At 42.4% G+C, this 21460-nt stretch overlaps 1 protein-coding gene across 1 annotated transcript in view; it reads left to right on the top strand.

The window, feature by feature from the left end:
• Window positions 1–15861, top strand: part of SERPINE2 (serpin family E member 2) — a 36906-nt gene extending 21045 nt beyond the window's left edge. Inside the window, exons 3-9 of the mRNA XM_045031503.1 lie at window positions 4284–4511; window positions 5311–5508; window positions 10646–10844; window positions 10981–11081; window positions 13745–13831; window positions 14579–14662; window positions 15160–15861. Coding sequence (XP_044887438.1) covers window positions 4284–4511; window positions 5311–5508; window positions 10646–10844; window positions 10981–11081; window positions 13745–13831; window positions 14579–14662; window positions 15160–15197 — 935 coding nt within the window. The 3' untranslated portion in view covers window positions 15198–15861. The remainder of the gene's footprint in view (window positions 1–4283; window positions 4512–5310; window positions 5509–10645; window positions 10845–10980; window positions 11082–13744; window positions 13832–14578; window positions 14663–15159) is intronic.
• Window positions 15862–21460: the final 5599 nt, after the last annotated feature.

The raw sequence follows: 21460 nt of genomic DNA, 5'->3' as shown, positions 1-21460 counted from the left end.
CAGTCTCTGCCATTCCAAGCACCCCTCCAACAACAATACCATCTGCTTGGTCCAGCTACATGGCATTACCTGCAGCTTACCCATCTCTTGAAAGACGCATTTGATCCTGATGTGCTTGGGAACACCAGAGACTCCAGAACTGGTGATGTGTAGAGAGCTCTCTTGGTTCACCTGAACATCTGTAGTCTGTTATGACTTCCTGACCCAAAAAAGCCTCCTGAATTTAGATTGCTTGTATCATGACTGGAACTAAGATTGGTGTGTATTATTGACCCCTTGCCTGTGGGCAAACCATTTTAAAACTGTACTATTGATCTACGATTAAGACTGATCTGGCAGAAAATTATTTCTTCTTTGCTTGCTCATGTCAATTCCATTCTAGGTTTGTGTGCGCCCACAAGCACAGTTGTCGGAGACTTTTGTCTTAGCAGTATCCATAGGGCCAGCTGTGGCGCCCTCTTGAGTGCCATGCCCATGCATCGGTATATTAGGCACCACCAACCCTATGACCTCTTATTCCTTCTTACTGCCCATGAGGTTGGAGTGCCTTGTCTTGCCATTCTCAAGAGTGTTAGCAGTTCTTCATAGATCTTTGTTCTACCTAATCTGTACATCAGTATGTCACCAACCGGTCGATTGCGATCAACTGGTCAATCCTAGAGGATCTCCCAGATGGCCAGATTACTCAAGGGCCTTGAGTCCCTCTACCTGTATGTCAAGGATCCTGTTCCTCTGTGGGACTTGAACCTGGTGCTGTCGCAGCTCACGGGTCCACCTTTTGAGCCTTTGGCTTCCTGTTCTCTCCTGTCCTGAAAGGTTGCATTCCTGGTCACAGTGACTTCAGCCCACCGAGTCTTGGAGATTCAGGTGCTCACCTCAGAACCACCCTATATGGCCTTCTACAAGGACAAAATCCAGTTGAGACCACACCCGGCTTTTCTGCCCAAGGTGGTCTGTTTCATTCAAGCCAGGACATTTACTTACCGGTCTTCTTTTCAAAGCCGCATAAGTCAGAGGAGGAGCATAGACTGCATGCCTTGGACGTTGGATGTTCTACATCAACAGGACCAAGCCATTCCGTAAGTCTACGCAGTTGTTCGTCGCAGTGGCTGACAGGATGAAAGGACACCCTGTATCCACCCGAATAATTTCTTCTTGGATCACCACCTGCATTCGCTTCTGCTATGATCAAGTGAAGGTGCTGCTCCTGATGATTGTCACCGCCCATTTGACCGGGTCGCAGGCCTCTTTGGCGGCTTTTCTGGCCCAGGTGCATATCCAGAACATCTGCAGGGCGGCCACCTGGTCATCCGTCCATACGTTTACTTCCCACTATGCATTTACCCAGCAGGCCTGGGATGATGCTGGCTTCGGTAGGGCAGTACTGCAAGTCGTGAAACTGAACTCCGAGCCCACCTCTATAGATACTGCTTTTGAGCCACCTAGAATGGAATGGACATGAGCAAGCACTTGAAGGGGGGAAAAAAAAGCAAAACAGATACCTATCTTTCGTAACTATTGTTCTTCGAGATGTGTTGCTCATGTCCATTCCATTACCTGCCCTTCAACCCCTCTGGTAGAGTTACTGGCAAGAAGGAACTGAGAGAGTGTAGGGTCGGCAGTACCGACGCATGAGCCCAGCACTCAAGGGGGCGCCACAGCTGACCCTATGGATACTGCTAAGGCAAAAGTCTCCGACAACTGTGGGCTCTCACACACCTAGAATGGAATGGACATGAGCAACACATCTTGAAGAACAAGAGTTACAAAAGGTAAGTAACTGTTTTTTTGTTGTTGTTCATACTGGTCCCTGTGTAGGTTACAGTGTGTGGCCTTGCCAAAATATATTTCTGCTGGAGATTTGGGTCTCCTAGAGTCACACTGGCTCATATGTTTTGGGACTATCCCAGGATACAGACCTTTGTTGAGAGTTTCAGCCGAGGGGCCAAGAAATGAATGAGACTAAACAGTCCTCTTAGCTTTACAGATAATCTCTGCAGCACAAAGTTGAGGTCCAGTGCCAGCAGAGTATGGGTAGATTTCAATGCCTCTATTCCTGTTGTACTAAAACAGCCTTTAATTCAAGATTTCAGAAATTATTGGGCAATAAAATATTTTTATTTAGTTTCTTATAGGCCTCTGAGCCCACTTAGTTGGAGGGCTCTCTTTTGGATCTTTTGATGCTTTTTTGGCTTTGCTTCTGTTTCTTCTGTCAAGATCCCAGACTCTCTAGCCTTTCCCGGGCCTTTTTTCTATTCAAACACCCCTTTCTTTCAGTCTCTGTTCCTGACATTGGCATGAATCCCTATTATTCCTCTACCAGTGCCTTTCCTCTAGAGAGTAGGGTGAGACTACTTGCTGCTTCTTAGCATGCCAGTAAGGCTTAACAACAGCACAGAATGCTGGCACTTACAGAATCTTAAAGGAACTGTGTTTATGAAATGTGAAACCTTCCAAAAGGTGAGTGTATTTTCAGACGTATAAAGAATGAGCGATGTTGATATTTCCTGGTAAGACACTGTCCCATCCTTAATTGCTTTGCTGTGCAGTTTTCTGTTTAGGGTACAGCTAAATGATTTATTGTTGCATAGTAAAATATCCATATGTTGAAGAGTCAAATCCTTTTATGGGGTAATCTTGAATTTAAAAGCACTTTGAGTTTTCTGAACATCGCTAGCTGCAAGAATTTTGAAGAATTGAAACTAACTGAATTTATTTGGTTTGAACTAGTCAGTCTAACAATCCTAGACACATGAGACAGGTTCTCAAACTTTTCTATAGTGAACTATATCTTAACATAAAATTTCTCATTGACCACCACCTATTTTTAATGTTTGCATGTACCTCCTCTTCTCTTGTTCATGATTGCCTAATAACCCTGTATGACGGCTACCCCTCTGATACTTAATAACCCTGTGACAGCTACAAAAGTTGCTTACTTGGAAAGATAACTCTAGGGAAACGTTAAAAGCATTTTTAGCTATCCTTTAATGCAATTTAGCAGCTGGAAGCAAGGAGGAGAGCCAGTACCATGTGAGCAGCCACCAGCAAAAGTTCAGTGGACGGCTAATGGGCCACAGCCTAGCGTGAAAACATCTGTTATGGTATGCTCACCAAAAGAATATGCCCATAATATTGAAGACTGTGAACACACGGACATCATGTGATCTATCTTACTAAAAGATTCACAGTAATATAACCAGCAGGCCCAACTATTACATGGAGCCGAAATGGTCATTTTTGAATCTTTTGCTTTCTTTTTTTCCCTTCTCAGCTCCTTTTTTGTGTCTTGTTTAGAAGCATTAATGACAGGGAGAACTGAGGTGTGCCCAATGTAGTAGTTTTCCTGTGCTGCTCTAAGGGCATGGCTACACTTACCAGTCATAACACCTTCCTTTGAAGACCACTCTTTCATATATGAGAGACTTTCATGGAGCATATTGCAACCTATTAATAGTTGATACCCTTGGATAAATACTCTACTTCTAATTAGAGGCTGGAGTCTAATACTGAATTTCCTTACTAATGTAGCCTAGTCTTCAAATTTAATTTTAATTTGTTCCAAAAACTTTCCAAAGGTGTCTCTCTCTTTTGGTTAGCACACAGTTTTCAGAAAACTTTTTTTTATTTCCCACCCTATTCCTTACTGAATGGAATGGAGGGATCAAAAATGACAACCTTAGTTTTTCAGTTTATGGTCTTAGTCCCTCCTTCCCCCATGACTTCTGCCTCTTGGGAACTACCCTTATTCCTGTGCTTATGGTCCTGCTGTGAGTGGCCAGAATGAATATCCTTATTCAGTTGTAGCTGCTGGGAAGATGAGGACTCTCACCCACAAAATAACATTGTAGTATCGTGTTAAGTTGCAGTGCTGTAAACATGTCAACATAGGTCAGGATATTGCAGCCTAATTTATGTTGTGGCTCTCTAGTGTAATTGATGACAGTTTATCTAGATTTGTTTGTACCTGTTCTAGAATAAACATTTTAACTATTGTCCATACCAGAAAGTTATTGATTGATATACTACACCAGGACTTGGATGTACAGTACAAGGATTAGACAAAGAGCCAAATTCTTCACTGTAAAGTAGTGTCCTTCAGTTGAGTCAGAGATCCTGTTGCTCAGATGAGGGTTGAAGAATGTCTGTCAGTGGCATTGGTATTCTTTCTTTACCCCATCACGTTAATGTGTGTGTGGATGTCAGTAATTACTGATACAAGTTAACTCCTTTAAAACTTCTTTCATTTTCCTTTCTAAATAAAATTTGCTGTTTCTAACTAGGAGTTGGTAAAGTATTAAAGAAGATAAACAAGGCCATAGTCTCCAAGAAGAATAAAGACATTGTGACAGTTGCTAATGCAGTGTTTTCAAAGAGTGGCTTTAAAATGGAAGTGCCTTTTGTTACAAGAAACAAAGAAGTGTTTCAGTGCAGTGTCAAGACTGTGGATTTTGAGGACCAAAATGCAGCATGCAATTCCATTAACCAGTGGGTGAAAAATGAAACAAGGGGTAGGTATTGTTGAATTTTTTGTGTAACTGTTAAACACTTATTTTATAGACACTAAAGTTTGAGAGAGGGGGTAAAAAATTTTTTAAAAGTGGTGGGAATACACTGAATCATCTCATCTTAATTTGTCCCTTGTATTTTTTTTTTTAAAACTTGGGGGCATCTTGTCTAACTACTTGAAGATGCATGGTGTCTATTGTCCTTTAAGAGTCACTTCCATGAAACTAATTCCAGTGATGTTATTTTCATAAACAAAAAAACCCTGCAAAACCAAACACAACCACTATTCAAACTTTTATCCACATATTGCTGAGGCTAGAGTTCAGGAGATGAAAGTGACATACTGGGGATGCTTGCAGTGTGTCATTGATTGTGGTGAAGGCAATGTATGGGTGGCAACAAGTGCTGGAGATTTTTCCTTTTAACTATTCATTTCCAGGCTGTGGCTGATTCAGCCTTAATTGTTTAGTTTAGTAAACACCACAAATGTTGCTAAATAAGGCCCTGCCTGAGCACAACTCCTTAGATGGGTGCTAGAGTGTTCCCTCACTAGTGAAGACTAAGGCCCTAATGCAGCTGCTACTGTACTCAGTAAAATGACTCCACTGATGTCAGCGGGCCCTGAAATGAGCAGAGCCATAATTCTTCAGGCTGGAGTTAGCAGCCATCTTTGCTCCAATTCAGAATGAATGTTACCTAGTGAATTACAAAGTACATTGGCTCTGTTTCATCATGACCAGCTGGCTTACATTGCAACAGAAAATGCTCAATTTCCCCCTTCCTTTTTTATCTTATTTTCAGGTATGATTGATAATCTCTTATCTCCAGACATTATTGATGGTGCTTTGACCAGGCTTGTGCTGGTAAATGCGGTGTATTTCAAGGGCTTATGGAAATCACGTTTTCAGCCTGAAAATACAAAGAAACGCACATTTAATGGAGCTGATGGGAAGACTTACCAAGTACCTATGCTGGCCCAGTTGTCTCTGTTCCGCTGTGGTAAGCTCAGGAGCTCGTTTCTTGTAAATGAAACGCAAAACTTTTTGCACCTGTACTCCTTTCAAAATGTAGGGAAAGAAGGTTAATGTGTGTGTTTTGGGGGGGATACATAGCATTCCTGTTTATGAGTAGATATTTGTGTTGAAAGGTACTGTTGGTTAAACTCCTATCTTATCTGGATGAAACATGGAGAACTATGAATAGTCAGCACCTCTGGAAATCGGGTGACTTTTATTTAGGTGCATTGTTTTAGATGCTCCTGTTCAAAACCTTTGGCCAAATAGATAAGAAGAAATAAAATGTGTCCTGTCCTTAATCAAAAACCTATCTAAAGTAAAAAAAACTTAGAATTACTTTGTTTTTATATTGTATTTTACCCATATATTGTGGGAAGGAATATGTTTTAAAAATCAGCAAATAAAAATTAAAATACAGAGTTCTTTCTTTAATAGCAGGCCATAAGAAGTGTACACAAAGCATGCTTAAATTCACTTTAGATTCTGCAGTAGTAGACAACTGGAAACAGTTTTGCAGACAATAACCATTGAACCAAGGGACAGAGTAGCTCAGGGTTAGTATACTAGTTGTTTACCTCTGGAGGCCAGCATTTAAATTCTAAATTGAATTGCAAGTGAAAAGGAGTTCACTGGGTTCAGCCTAATTTCTATTTGTGCCTGTCACAAAACCAGAACAGAAGCCCACATGACAGGCAGCCTCTACTCAAGAGTTCCAGTACTGAAACGGGTTTTGCTGGTCAGGCTCATAGTGCATTGGCAGCATTTTTATAAAAGTGTGTGCATGTTTTCTGCCTGTGTTCTAAGATTAGACAAGTGCTATTTGTAACTTGCTTTCGTATGCACTAAACACTGTTACAAGGAATAAATTTAGAAATAAATCTGAAAAAATGTTACTGGTAAGGAATGTACCACTAGCTAGCCAAGAGGGCAAACATTAATTTATTGCCTCCATTTTTTGTGTTGTAAGTGATCAGTGTTAAAAATGTGCTAGCTTAGCCAACATAGGAGCTTACAAATCAATCACTCTTTGGTTTAAAAAATATGAAACTATTTTGTACGTTGGCCATGTCCTGAAAATCTTTACACATTAAAGCAAAAATTAAATGCTTTAGACAAATAAAACTTGAGGGATGTGAATGAAAATCACGGAGTGAAATATGTAGTATCTATACTTCAGCAAAGGACCACACATCATGGTCAGGTCTTGCTTACCATTCTTATATTGCCCTAAAATTCATAGGGTCTGACTCTGGTGTAAATAGCGAGTAACTCTTTTATTACATTGTCATAACTGTGATTAGAACCAAGGCCATTATTTTCAAGGTCTTTAGATGGAAAGTGTTAAGATTCTTGTTGCAGAATTGAAACTCCTATTTCAGGTTAGGTATCTTAATACAGATGAATGCAAAGATTCTCGGATTTCTTAGTAGTGTGAGAAGCATGTTAGAGCAAAAACATCTTGTAGACACCTCCACTCCCATTTGTAGCTCTGAAGATCACAGCATCCTATGGCAACTACAGCAACTGTTTGCACGGAAACGTAGTATGGTGAAGTAAGTGTGTGGTGCTGTTTTTAAATGTAACTTAGCCATGTGAATGAGGGAACCTGGAAACATGTAATCACCAGGCTGGTCTGTGGACCACTAGTTTGAGAACTGTAAGCCTAATGATGTAAAGGAGCTACTCAGACAGAGAAAAAATTTTCTTTAGTTGAGCTGGAAAAGGAGGTGGGCTGCGAAAAGAGGTAAGCTAACGGCTCCCTACTACCATCTCTGTAATGAGCTGGTTTCAGGCAAACAGTCTTAAGGCTGCAGGGCTCTGCTAATGAGGTTAATTTTCTGGTACAGAAATCCCTCATCAATTTGGGCTGGCAGATGTGGATTTTGATGCAGAGTGGGAAGTGTAGAGAGATGTTGCTGCTGTGTAGTGACTCTGTCCCAAATCTCAGTCTCTGGCACCTTGTGGTCTGTGCAGATAGACCAGCTCTTCTCATCTGAGACACTCCTTTAAGTCTGGTTTAATCATAGAATATCAGGGTTGGAAGGGACCTCAAGAGGTCATCTAGTCCAGGGGTTGGCAATCTTTCAGAAGTGGTGTGCTGAATCTTCATGAATTCACTCTAATTTAAGGTTTCACTTGCCAGTAATACATTTTAATGTTTTTAGAAGGTCTCTTTCTATAAGTCTATAATATATAACTAAACTATTGTTGTATGTAAAGTAAATAAGGTTTTTAAAATGTTTAAGAAGCTTCATTTAAAATTAAATTAAATTGCAGAGCCTCCCGGACTGGTGACCAGAACCCGGACAGTGTGAGTGCCACTGAAAATCAGCTTGTATGCCGACTTTGGCACTTGTGCCATAGGTTGCCTACCCCGATCTAGTCCAACCCCCTGCTCAAAGCAGGACCAATCCCCAGACAGATGTTTACACCAGTTCCCTAAATGGCCCCTTCAAGGATTGAACTCACAACCCTGGGTTTAGCAGGTCAATGCTCAAATTAATGAAACTTGTTCTTTTGGCACTTGTCTAAAAAGCCATGATATTAACTGAAAAAAGGGTGGAGTGGGAAGAGGGACCCTATTCAACTAGGGTAGCCAGCGGCCCGTTTTTTGACTGGAAAGTCCAGTTGAAAAAGGGACTTGACTGGGAGTCCAAAGTCCAGTTACAGAGGGTGGGGGAGGTACTGGGTCATTACCTGTGCCAACCCCTGCTCAGCTGGGGCTGCCTCCTACTTGCATCCGGTGGCTGCAGTTCCCAGCCCTGGCTCTGCGAGTCCCTGCTGACCCAGGGAGAGGGAGCAGGAGATAAGAGGGGAAAAGCAGCAAACAATGGGGAGACATGGGAAAAAGAGTGAACGCGGGGGAGCCTTTGGGGGGAAGAGGTGGGGCGGGGGAGGTTCTGGCACTCCTACTGGTGTCTGGTTTTTAAATATTACAAAGTTGGCAGCCCTATAAAGGGACTGTCCACTCAAGACAATGTTTAAAACAGAATCTAAATGCCTACAGCATAACTCTGAGGGAAGAGTTTCTTTCATAGTCTTACAAATAAGTGCTTTTCAGCTAGATATATAGGCAGCATGCTGTCCACCCAGCTGATGATAGTAAGAATTCCAGTTCATAAGGGATTCCTTGTCACAAAAAAGAATCTCTTCGATTAGGACACAGACTCTAATAGGTTTATCAGCCTCCACTGAAAAGTAAAGAAAATAATTAGCTTTCAAAATAAAATGCTAGTAATTAGACATAGGAAAGACTCTCCGATTGCTAATGGATCTTCAAGTTGCAATGCAATCCTGTGACATGGGACACTTGTAGATAAAGTGCTAGCTGAAATCCTCCATGGACTAACACCTATGATGTTTGTTAGAGCACCAATTAACGTCTTGATAGCTAAAGGGGGCTTTTGAGAATTTTAGCATGAGCTGAGCTGGCTGGAGGCCTATAATGGTGTGTCACGCTTTACCAGCAATAGGAGCTATTTGTGCAAATCTCTTTACTCTTGAATACATTTCAGGATGTCTTTTTATTGCTTCCTTTTTGTGAGAAGAGACATTTATTGTCAAACAAGCTTGTGATTAACTTTGTTAACTTCTTCCTTTTTTCTGTTAACAATAAAATAAGGAAAACTTTAGTCCATTTCCCAGAGAAATGGTGTCCTGGAACGTATAAAATGGCTTTCAGCTCCCTTAGCCTTTTTGACCACATTTTCTTTTTACTCTGTCTCCATATATAATTTTTACTGATCAAGATCCATTCAAGTAGCTAGATTTTTTTTCTACTTTCTTTTCCAACTGGTAAACAAGCCTGTTGTGCTTTTCGTTAGCCCTGTTAGTCTTTTTCCATAGTACTTTCAGTTTCATGTCCTCCTATCCCGTAACAGAACAAGCAAGAAAATAGTCTGGTTTTGTTTGTTTGTTTGTTTCCAAGTGATATGGAAACCTCATGTAATAGTATGCTACTGATGTCATTATGGTCTTAACTAGAGTAGTTATGGTCCCTGGTTGATTACCAGCAGCAGTTTGAATACTAGCATAATTTGGATGTAGGTGTTTATGCTGAAAAGTTTTATTCAGTATGGCTGAAATCTATTTTATAGGATGCACCACTGTCACTTGCAGCAGAAGTTTCCACCATTGGATTTATGTCTAGCCACAATAAACTGCTGCTAAAGTAGCATCATGTGGGACCAAAAAGTTCAACAATCCTTTGAATGTTCTCATACTGAAAACTGTCTTTTAAAACACTAATAGGATTTTGCATCTTTTAAAAAAACTGGAAAGACCCTTATTGACTTTAGTGGCCTTTGGATGAGACCCCATGTTTCTTTACCCACTGCACATTACAGATAGCCAATGGCCTGCTACAGTCTGTTGTTCATCATGTGCTTACGAACTGCTGGCAGTCCTTTCCAGGGCAGTATCTAAGTTCTTAAGTGCTTCTCTTTTGCTGCCCTCTGTTCTTATAGTTGCCAGTCTCCTTTACTTGCCTACCTTACTGTTTCCAGGGGAGTCTCCCTGGTGAACTGTAGCAGTAGGCTCTTCTACTCTGTTTAGAAGCAGCACAAGATTCAATGGGGTTTAAAGGCAGATGGTGTGGCAGTTTGTAGAGATTGTTAAAGACCATTTCTGATCCCCAGTGTACCATAGTCCTTGGAGGAAAAGAGTCTGTTTTACAAAAGGAATCTCTTACTCTTTTTTGGACAGTCTTTTTTGTTATTTCCATCGTGTCTCCCACCCCCTACTGTTTCAGTAGATGCTGATGACACTCTGAAGCAGTCTGCAGCATGGCTATTTTATATTTTCAAAGGAACTCCAACAATCCACCAAGTAATATTCATGTAACTTGTAGAAACTAATCTGAGATGCCATAGAATAGATTTTTTGCGCTATCTGCATTGCATTATCAAAATGTAACATTTATATAGACTCCATGCTTGTTATGTAAGTGAACTCTACTGGAAGATGGTAACCCAACTGTGATATCAAGACTTTACAGTTACAATAGTATAGCTTTGCCACTAGGTCTAACATTTTTACTCACTGCTGCTTCTAATATCAGAGATTGAAGGCTTTTAACTGTTTGAGAATTATGGCTTCTCTTTCTCTCTCCCTCTCCTTAGGCACAACAAGTACCCCAAATGACTTGTGGTATAACATAATTGAATTGCCTTACCATGGCGAAAGCATCAGTATGCTGATTGCTCTGCCTACAGAAAGCACTACCCCTCTCTCTGCCATCATTCCTCACATCAGCACAAAAACAATACAGAGCTGGATGACAACCATGATACAAAAGAGAGTGCAAGTTATTTTACCCAAGTGAGTACTACTATCTTCCAATCTCTTCTCCCTCTCAGCCCCCAAAATAAGGAATTCTTCTATAGTCCTCCTCAGCACTTAAAGCAACTTTTAGTCATAATTCTGATATCTTTTCTCTTTTATATGCTTCAATCAGGTTCACAGCAGTAGCAGAAACAGATTTAAAGGAGCCTCTGAAAGTACTTGGCATTACAGATATGTTTGAGCAGTCAAAGGCAAACTTTGCAAAAATAACAAGTAGGTTATCTTGTTTAAATTCTTCTTCTTCTGGTTTTTGTTCACGTTTTCTAGAACTACTGTTTTACAATTGCAATTATTAAAACAACCTGCTGCTTTGAAACTTTTCCACCAAAAGACAAACTTCTAAATTAACCACAAAAAGTTTAAACATATGGTGTGACTTGCGAGAAGCCAGTAAAATGTCATGAGGCATTTTCACAGTAACACTCTTACATATTCTTCAATATTTTTCCTTTTGGCTTACAAAAAAAAAAACAATGTTGGATGAGACCATAATGGAAGATGTAATTGAGGCACTTTTTCTTTTACAATTTATGTTTTATAAACTTTACATCAATGGATTTGAGAGAGAGGAAGGATGTCTGCCAAATTGATGGTAACGCTGAGTAAAAATGGAACAGTCATTGAACTACATAACTGATCCATAAACGTTTTCTTCTTTCTGACAATGGAGCACTGACTTCTAAAAGAAAACTGGATATCTTGTGTCTATGAATTTTATGTCCTCATCAGACTTCTGATTAGTTACTCCAAAAAAAACCCATCCAAAACAAAAAGACCTTGCTTGTTAACACAACTCATTTATATCTCATATACACTTTTCCACTTGAAGTAAAAGATTAAGTTCCCTTTTAGGGCTATCAAACAATTAAAAAAATTAGTTGCGATTAATTGCAGTTTTAATCACACTTAAACATTAACAGAATACCAGTTGAAATTTATTATGTTTTTGGATGTTTTGCTACATTTTCAAATATATTGATTTGAATTACAAACAGAATACAAAGTGTAGAGTGCTCACTTTACATTATTATTTTTATTAGAAATATTTGCACTGTAATAAAAGTGCAATCTACAAGTTGAAGCAAGAAGGGGCATATGAATGTATAGCATATCTGACACATAAATACCTTGTAATGCTGGCTACAACAGTGCCATGCAAATACATGGTCTCACTTTCAGGTAACGTAAATCAGTAGTGGGCAGCATTATCTCCCGTAAATGTAAACAAACTTGTTTGTCTTAGCGATTGGCAGAACAAGAAGTAGGACTGAATGGATTGTAGGCTCTAAAGTTTTACATTGTTTTGTTTTTGAGTTCAGTTATGTTAAAAAAAAAATCTACATTTGTAAGTAGCACTTTCATGATAGATTGCACTACAGTACTTGTATGAGATGAACTGAAAAAATTCTTTTGTTTATCTTTCTTGCAGTGAAAATATTTGTAATAAAAATATAAAATGAGCACTATACACTTTGTAATCTGTAGTAATTGAAATCAATGTATTTGAAAATGTAGAAAAACAAATATTTTATAATGTATATTGGTGGTATTGTTTAGCAGTGCAAGTAAAACTGATTAATCATGATTAATTTTTTTAATCAAGTTAATTTGTTTTGAGTTAATCACGTGAGTTTATTGCGATTGTCAGCCCTTGTTCGTTTATTTTATTGGAAGCAAGGTGTTCTACTTTAACAGTTTTTAAGACACTCAGGATTAAAATTGCATTCCTGGTTACGTGTTGCTGTAATTTCTGTATTTAAGAAAAAATTACTCTCTCAGATTACAAATTTTCAGTTTTACCTTTAAAACCACTAAATAATCATAAAATTTAAGGGTATCAGTAGTTTTTTTTTTTTAAAATGATTTGTATTGCATCATCTTTGCAGTAAAATATGTCCCCTAGTCACCTAGATGTTTTCTATCCCATTTATTTTATTAATGTCATCATAAACATAATGCACTTAAGCAGTGAGTGAATTGTGCCACTGATTCCTGTATCACTAAATAAAATTAAGGCAATAGATTCTGATTTTTGGACATTGTCCATCACCATGTTTGTTTTAATGTATACACATGCATGTGCAAACACTGCAATGGCATGTATACACAAATGCATTGTGCCTGTGTGAATACTTCTCAGTTTAACAACTGATATACTATGGTGTTATAAGAAACAGTCATGCAGAAGTCCAGCTAATCCATTCCTTTACATGCAGCATATTGTTTGCTTTCTCTGCTTGGTGTCATCAGATTCACTGCTTCTGTAGTGGTCAGATCGAGCAACTGCATCTTAATAACAATAGAACAAAGTCCTCTTGCTTCCACCGTGATTTCAATCTTTGCTAGGGTTGCCAGGTGTCTGGTTTTTTACCAGAACACCCAGTCGAAAAGGGACCCTGGCTGCTCCGGTCAGCACTGCTGACTGGGCTAATAAAAGTCTGGTGGGTGGCATAGTGGGGCTAAGGCATGGTTCTGTGTGGTTCCCGGAAGCAGCGGCATGTCCCCACTCCAGCTCCTACCCGTAGGGGCAGCTAGTAGGCTCAGCATGCTGTCCCTGCACCAAGTACCAGCTCTGCAGCTCCTATTGGCCAGGAACCATGGTCAATGGGAGCTGCGGGGGCAGCGCCTGCAGACAGGGCAGTGCACAGAGCCGCCTGGCTGCGCCTCCGCATAGGAGCTGGAGGGTGGACGTGCCACTGCTTCCAGGAGCTGATTGAGTTAAGTGCCACCGGGAGCCTGCATCCCGACTCTCCTACCCACACCCCTGATCCTCCTCCCACCCTCTGAACCCCTCGGTCCAAGCCAGCTTTACATACAGTATAACAAATGTATAACTGCATGTTAACACAAGTGCTGTTCTTGTTTCCACCACACAGGAACGGAAAGCCTTCATGTATCTCATATTTTACAAAAAGCAAAAATTGAAGTTAGTGAAGATGGAACCAAAGCTTCTGCAGCAACAAGTAAGTAGTTTTCTCTCTCTGGTTTAATTTAATCCTGAATTAAAAGTAACTGTACTAAAACAAATTAATTAGATTTTCTCAGAAATAGGAAATCTTTTGTGAGTGCTTAAATTGAGATCACTTCAGCAGAAGCACATAGAAAGGACAGTAAAAAATCAAGTGAATTTTACCATTGAGGTTTTTTTGGGGGGGGAGGGGGAAGGGGTTAGTGAATTTTTGGGTCAGTACAGAATTAATTAAACATAGCCCTCCACAAATTGTAAACACGTCTCTTTACTCCACTGGCTACCGATAGAACAGCATCAAGTTTAAAATCTAGTGGCCAAATCCTTGGCTCCTAATATGTATCCTTGTGCTGTTCCAGAGGCACGCATTTATGCAACACTGCTCTAAGATGGCAGCTGGGTTTTCCTGTAGGGGAACAATCTTGAATTTTGATGTTAATTATTAGTTCTTCCCTTTTTTTTATGGATTGTGTGGCTCTGGTGAGCAATATAAGAAGGCTCATTTGCAATAGATAGCATTGGATAAAATGGCCTCATGTGGCTGACCCAGGCTGCCACTGGTGATGTAAAACAATTGATAAACTGATGCATGTTAGTGAAATGGAATGCCTAAAGGAGCAAACAAATATCTAATGGAAATCATAAACCTGTTCGATGCTTCATATTTGCACTGTTTATAGTGTGATCGTGTTTGACTTGTTTAATTTTCCATCCTATTTTTCTCTTTAACTTTCTTTGGAAGCTGCGATTTTAATAGCCAGGTCCTCCCCTCCTTGGTTTATAGTAGATAGACCATTTGTATTTTTCATCCGGCACAATCCTACAGGTAAGCAATGTTTGTATTATTTTGCATGCAAGTTGAGTTCATATAGTATAATGGGTACGTGCAAACTGTAATTTCTAGGTGGGAAAGCTTGAAGCTGTCCAGTAAGTGTTGCTAAAACAAATACAAAATAGGATATGCTTCTGTATTGTGCTTTTAAATCCATTTAAAATAAACCAGAAGAACTGGAAAACCTACTCCACAGGAGATCAGACTAGATGATCATGATGGTCCCTTCTGACCTTAAAGTGTATGGGAGGGTCCTTGGGAGAATCTATATTCATATACACTCCAAATTCACCTGAAAACAAATAATTTGTTAATCTACAATTCCCCTAACCAAAACAAAGCAAGCTCATGGAGTGTGAAACAGCTTTCTTACCTAGATTTTATTTGAACGCATTCTGTAAATTTTGTATTTTTCAGTGAATGCTCTACAATACTTACAAATTGGATATGTGTGTATATATAGTAATATTGGTCTTTATTTTATCCCTCAGGTGCAGTCTTGTTTATGGGACAAATAAACAAACCTTGAGTATGGAAAAGGTTTTCCTTAAGAAGCAAAGTAGAGACTCATTTGATACATCCTTGCTAGTTCCGTTAAATATTTTTGTACACTACTCTTTCACTTCACTCAAGAACTAGTTTTTAGTCAGCTGTGACTAGATTTTGAAAAAGGAGTCAATGTAGTTCTGGTTTTATGGGAAAATACAAATTGAAAACTATGATACCTTTTCAAAATGTCTGAAAGATTCTTTGAAACTACTGAATGGTTGCCTATGCTAACAAACTTACTGAGCTTTTTCTGTCCTAAGAATTTTATGCATAGCTTTTGTGGGAGGGTTTTAACAAGAGCATGACTAAACAAACCATTTCTGTTAGCATTGATTTTTTCTGTGGAAAATGTCTTTGGGTTTGTAGATGTCCCTTCAATACTATTTTTGCCCTTGAATGGCTTGATTGGGTATCTTTTGTGGAACTAGATGAAAAGCTCTAGCAGTTTATTTTATATAATGCATGTACCACTGAGGTAAAGTTTTAAAGAACTAATGTCTTGATAGATAACACATTTGCATTGACGTCCTATTTTACTGTAATGTAAACTTGTCATTGCTAGTATTCACTTTGTATTGGATTTAAATTTTATATTTGTTTTTTGTACAAAGGAAAAAATAAAGTGCATTATGAGCAGTCAGAGATGCCAAGGTATCACAGCAATGTGCTGGTGAGTATTTGTGGGCAGGACTCCTGGGAGCCACCTGTTAAAATTCTACCACCAACTGAGAGGATGGTTTTCTTGATTCTTTTCCTAGCCTGATGGAGCTAAGCCTCTCTGCAATCTGCTAAACCTGTCCTGCCGTGGATGACTTATCCCTAAGGCTTCAAAAATATGTTTGAAGAGCAAATATTTTGTCTTTGCAGTGCCCCAAATTGCACCTAGTGGCAGGTGTTTTCAAAAATGTACCTGAGGAGATCTCAGTTCCCCCCCTCCGGCCCCCCCAGGTATCCTTTTGAAGTGTGGGAAAAGACAAGTTAAACAGCATTATTATCAACACCCGGAGGATATAATTTAGGAACAGAGTGTATCAGCAAAGTGTTCCAAGGAAGAGCACTTGATGGGTTTGCTTATCACTGAGTTGCCTTTCTACATGTTTGAGAGCATTTTTGTGTAATTAGTTGGGGGTGGGGCTGGAGGTATGGAAAGAGCAGATTCTTGGGTCCCTCATATCACCTCTCTGTGAGCAAATGTATCTCTGTGACTTGGGGTCCGCTCTGGTGCAAGGCAACAGACTTAGTGTGGATAAAATGCTCCCATTCTGTTTCAGTAGAGTCCTATACACATTGTGCATTAGCGTAACTGTCTGCATAAGATGCAGAATGATGGAGAATTGAGCCCATTGTGTTTATCACAAGTCGAAGACCATTTAAAACTTATGTGAACTAGTATGTTAACTTAGTAGTAGAAGAAAATGACAGTTCCACATAACAAGCACATCTGCATCTGTCCAGGATTTAAATTATCACCAGTATGAGATAATCAGGACTGGTTCTCATTAAAATAAGTTGTCAACATTGATACCTGCTTATTTGCAATAGCAGGAATAAAGGAAATCTGATCATTTATTTCTAGAAAATGGTGGTGATTTTCAGGAGATTTTATGTGGAGGAGTCGCACCTATGTAGGAAAGTAGCACTACATGCTCTGGTTCTGTGTGGCAGATAATGGGTAATAAAGCTTGTAACTTCTGAGAGCCCCTTTAAAGAAGAACCCAAGAAATTTAATAAAGCACTGCTGGCATAGTCAGTAGCATTTGTAACCCTTCTGCCAACATGGGCCAGGTTCTCTCCCGCACCAAGATATGTTGAGCACAGGAGGTAAGAAGGGGCCATCAGAGAGCTGTTGTAGCTCCCTGACTCTGAAGCTGTTACTAGTCTCACTCTTTGGCAGGGACCTGTGTTTCTGGGATGGAGAGAGGGGGCAAGTAGTGCTCTGAAATTTTAGTCCCTATATACTGCAGTGAGTGTACTGTATGTCAGTACAGCTCTCAAAGCAGCTAACTAGGCTCAGCCCCAAGTGCCACTGAACCTTGATTCCCAGGTGGTTCTCTTTTTGTGTTCATTAAGGGCAGTAAACCAGAGGGACTGAATGAAGCTGAGCTGCCTCTTAAGAGAGTGCCCTTCCCTTGTTCACCTCTTAATTCACCACAGATATTGGGAGGAGGAAGATCTTGTCACTGCTTGCCCTGTGATGGTAGATAGATCTCCTTGCCTACAACCCTCAAAGAAGTTGAGGGGGAAGTCAGTAGGAACCAGATCCTCTTCCCTATCTCTGTCCATGATGCACTGAATTACAGGAGCTGGGTTTAGCTACTCCAGATGCCTAGTTGTATAACTGATCCTAATTTGTTGTTGCATTGGTGAACCTTTCTGGCCAGCAAGCCTCACCTCCATTAGACTCAGTCTAAAGGTAAAGATGGAAATAGGGAGCCTGGGCACAGAGGAGCCAGATGAGGCTCACGTGTGTTGGCTGCTTAAGTGGAAAAATTGAATTCTAAGCCCTTTTAACACCCACAAATGTAAGTTAGCTCTGCTCTTACTTGTGAGACTTTCCAATTTTTCCAGGATCTGACTAGAACAGGGGTGGCCAACCTGTGGCTCCGGAGCCACATGCGACTCTTCAGAAGTTAATCTGCAGCTCCTTATATAGGCACTGACTCTGGGACTGGAGCTACAGGCATCAACTTTCCAATGTGCCAGCGGGTGCTCAGTGCTCAACCCCTGATTCTGCCACAGGCCCTGTCCCCATTCTACCCCTTCCCGCCCCCTCCCCTGAGCCTGCTATGCCCTCACCCCTCCCCATCCGAGCCTCCTGCATGCCACAAAACAGCTGATTGGGAGGTGCAGGGAGGGAGGGGGAGGTGCTGATCAGCGGGGCTGCCAGTGGATGGGAGGAGGCACTGGGAGCGGGGTGGGGGGAGAAGCAAATGGGTGGGGAGGGTGACTGCTGACATATTACTGTGGCTCTTCGGCAATGTACATTGGTAAATTTTGACTCCTTCTCAGTCTCAGGTTGGCCACCCCTGGACTAGAATCATAGAATTCAAGATCAGAAGGGACCATTATGATCATCTAGTCTGACCTCCTGCAAGATGCAGGCCACATAAGCTGATCCCCCCACTCCTTTAGCAAGCGACCCCTGCCCCATGCTTCGGAGGAAGGCGAAAAACCTCCAGGGCCACAGCCAATCTAGAAGATAAAGGGTTGGCCAAAAATTTCCATCAAAACAGTTTTTCAGCTATAAAATTGGGTTTTCAGATAAACGTTTTTTTCCAAAATGTCTGCTTACTGCAGAAAACTTAAATTTTTTGGTCAAAAAACTAGAAGCTTGAAAACCAAAAAAAATTTCAGTTTGGATATGAACCATTATGTCCCATGTCTCTGTTCTCCTCTATGGACTGGGCTCCCTGGCTGGACTGCATCTTCCATGATGAACTGCTTCCCGTTCCCATAAAGGATCATGGTGCATTGTGAGAGAGGTAATCCAGCCTGGGAATCTGGCCTATAAAGGAAAATGGAATCATGAGACATCCATTCTAAAATTCCCTTTAGCGATTGCAGCAGCATTTCTGAATTGAAATATTTGCATTTTAGATATTCTTCTTTGAGTGATTGCTCATGTGTATTCCACAATAGGGGTGTGTGCTTGCCACGTGCACTGGTGCCAGAAGTTTTTCCCCTAGCAGTACCTGTAGGGGAGTGCCCCTAGCAAGCCCTGGAGTGGCTCCTCTATGGTGTGGTATAAGAGGCACTGCGTGCTACTCCCACCTCAGTTCCTTCTTGCCGTCAGTGAAGGTGTGTCAGAACTGCTCTGTTCCAGCTTGGCTGCAGCTTCCCTCTTGAACTCTTGTTCGTTCATAGTTAGTAGTACCTCTAGCTAAAGTAATTTAGTTTAGTGTTAATTTAGTGCACTGGGTTGGGTCATGCCCTGTGCCCCAGGCTTTAAGTTGTGTGACACTTGCAGGTGGCCAATGCCAGTGAGTGATCCACATGCAGACTGCTTATGCTGTTTGGGGAAAACCCATCTCCGCGATCGCTGCAAGATTTGAAGATCCTTCAAGCCTTGGACCAAGAAGGAAAAGGACATTTGGCTCTGAGCCATTCTGATGGAGTCATCATTGACCCCGACTCCGGTGCGCTGCTCCGAGTCAGCACCGAACACTGTGGCTTTGGTGCGTGGCGACCGTTCGGTGCCTTCCACCAGCCGGCACCGCTCCCCATCTGGGGGACACTCCAAAAAGACTAAGAAGAGATCTTCTCCACCGAGACACCAGAGGAAGACCATGATGGGCAGTTCTCGATCCCCATCGGCCTCTGGGCCTCTGACTCAGGTTGAGCGGAGTAGCCCGGCCCACTCTGCGCCGACTTCCCCGGTTGTCCGGGTGCCCTCCACACCCAAGGCTCTGCAAGCAATCCGGGACGTTGTCTCTGCCAGTACCAGGGGCACCACCACTGTTGGCTCCCCAGTCCAGAGGCAATCCATCGCTTGGATCTCTGCAGTGGCTGCCTGGTCAGTACTGTTCGCAGTCTAGGGAATGTTCCCGACACCATTTGCTGCTCAGCGACAACCCCGTGCGCAGTCTGCGCCAGTCCCCGTCAATCCCCACCAGGTTGTCTGGCTGGGTACCGACTGGCAGGGGTTCCAGGTACCGCCCCGCCTTGAGGGACTGTAGACCTCATGAGGAGAGCGTGCCCTGTCGAGACCAGGACAGACTGCTCCGGAGATCCTTGTCTCGGAGAGGCTACCATAGCCCATCATGGTACGGGCATCAACGCCATTCCCATTCTTTGTCTCGCTCCAGGACCCTGCAGTCCCAGGCCTTGATCACCAGTACCTCACCGTCATGGATCCGCCTGTCAGAGCCGATCACAAAGCAGCTGGTACCAGTGGTATTCCCACTCCTCCACGCCAGGATCATGGTCTCGTGGTCGGCACCATTCCCAGCGCAACTGCTCCTCCCAGTCCTGGGACAGCAGCAGATTGTAAGCCAGCCTGGCCTCCCTTCGTAGTCATCAGTTAATGGGATAGGCTAGTCAGGCTGAACAGCCTGCTCTGCCGGTGCCACAGCAGGTGCAGTGGCACCAGGCTCCTTGGCCGACGCCATGGTACCAATGGGCCCTATGGCCCCCAATGCAGCCCCCGGGGGTGGCTCATTTGGTGGCCAGAGCCTCAGAGAGACGGTCGGTCTCCCTTTATCAGCCTCCCAGGAAGGAGTCGGTGGGGCATTCATCTCCGGTTCTGCACCCAGAGGGTGACCAAATGGTGGGACTGCCAGCACTGGTGCGTATGCAGAGTACCGCACCCCCATCCCCCTCCTCCACCTTTTCCGCAGAAGGACTCTAAGGCCCACCAGGAACTGTTGAAAAGGGTGGCATCAAGCCTCAACCTTCAAGCGGAGGAGGTGGAGGAACCCTCGGACTCCCTCTTCAACATCATCTCCGCCTCAGCAACAGGCAGAGTGGCCTTCCCATTCCATGAAGGAGTGGCAAAGATTTCGAACGCCTTATGGCAAACTCAGGCTTCCTTTCCCCCTATCTCTAAGAGGGCAGAAAGGAAGTACTTCGTGCCCACCAAGAGGCATGAATACCTGTATACCTACCCTGCCCCTAACTCTCTAGTGGTCGAGTCAGTCAACCAGGCAGGGCCCTACTCTGAAAAATAAAGACTCAAGGAGGCTGGACCTATTTGGGAGAAAAGTTTATTCGTTCTCAAGTTTCCAGTTAAGGGTGGCAAAACACCAAGCCCTCCTGGGGAGGTACGAGTTCAGGTTGGGGGGGCTCTCTGCCCAAATTCGAGGGCTCCCTCCAAGAGCATGACAAGAAGGAGTTCGAGGCTCTGATGGAGGAGGGTACAGCGGCTGCCATGGCAGCCCTTCAGGCAATGTTAGATGCCGTGGATAGGGCTGCAAGATCTATGGCCTCCGCAGTGTCCATGAGGAGGGGATCATGGTTCCTGCTGTCTGGGCTGTCCATTGAGGTGCAGAAGTCCTTGCTGGACCTTCTGTTCAATGGCAAGGCCCTATTTGCAGAACAGATGGACAAGAAAGTACACGGCTTGAGAGAGTCCCGCACAAGGCTTAAGACCTTTGGCCTCTATGTCCTGGCTCTGGCCAGGACCAAATTTAAGCCGCAACAGGCGCCCACCTAGAACACCCACTCCAAATATGATCCCCCTTATCAAAAGTTGCAGGACTAGAAGAAACACCCACAGGGGCAGTCCTGGTCTGCCCCCCAACCTAG

The sequence above is a fragment of the Mauremys mutica genome, chromosome 9, assembly GCF_020497125.1.
Source record: "Mauremys mutica isolate MM-2020 ecotype Southern chromosome 9, ASM2049712v1, whole genome shotgun sequence".
In the NCBI taxonomy this organism is placed as follows: Eukaryota; Metazoa; Chordata; order Testudines; family Geoemydidae; genus Mauremys; species Mauremys mutica.
The sequence above is the reverse complement of the archived record's forward strand: the minus strand, read 5'-3'. Positions and strand labels throughout refer to the sequence as shown.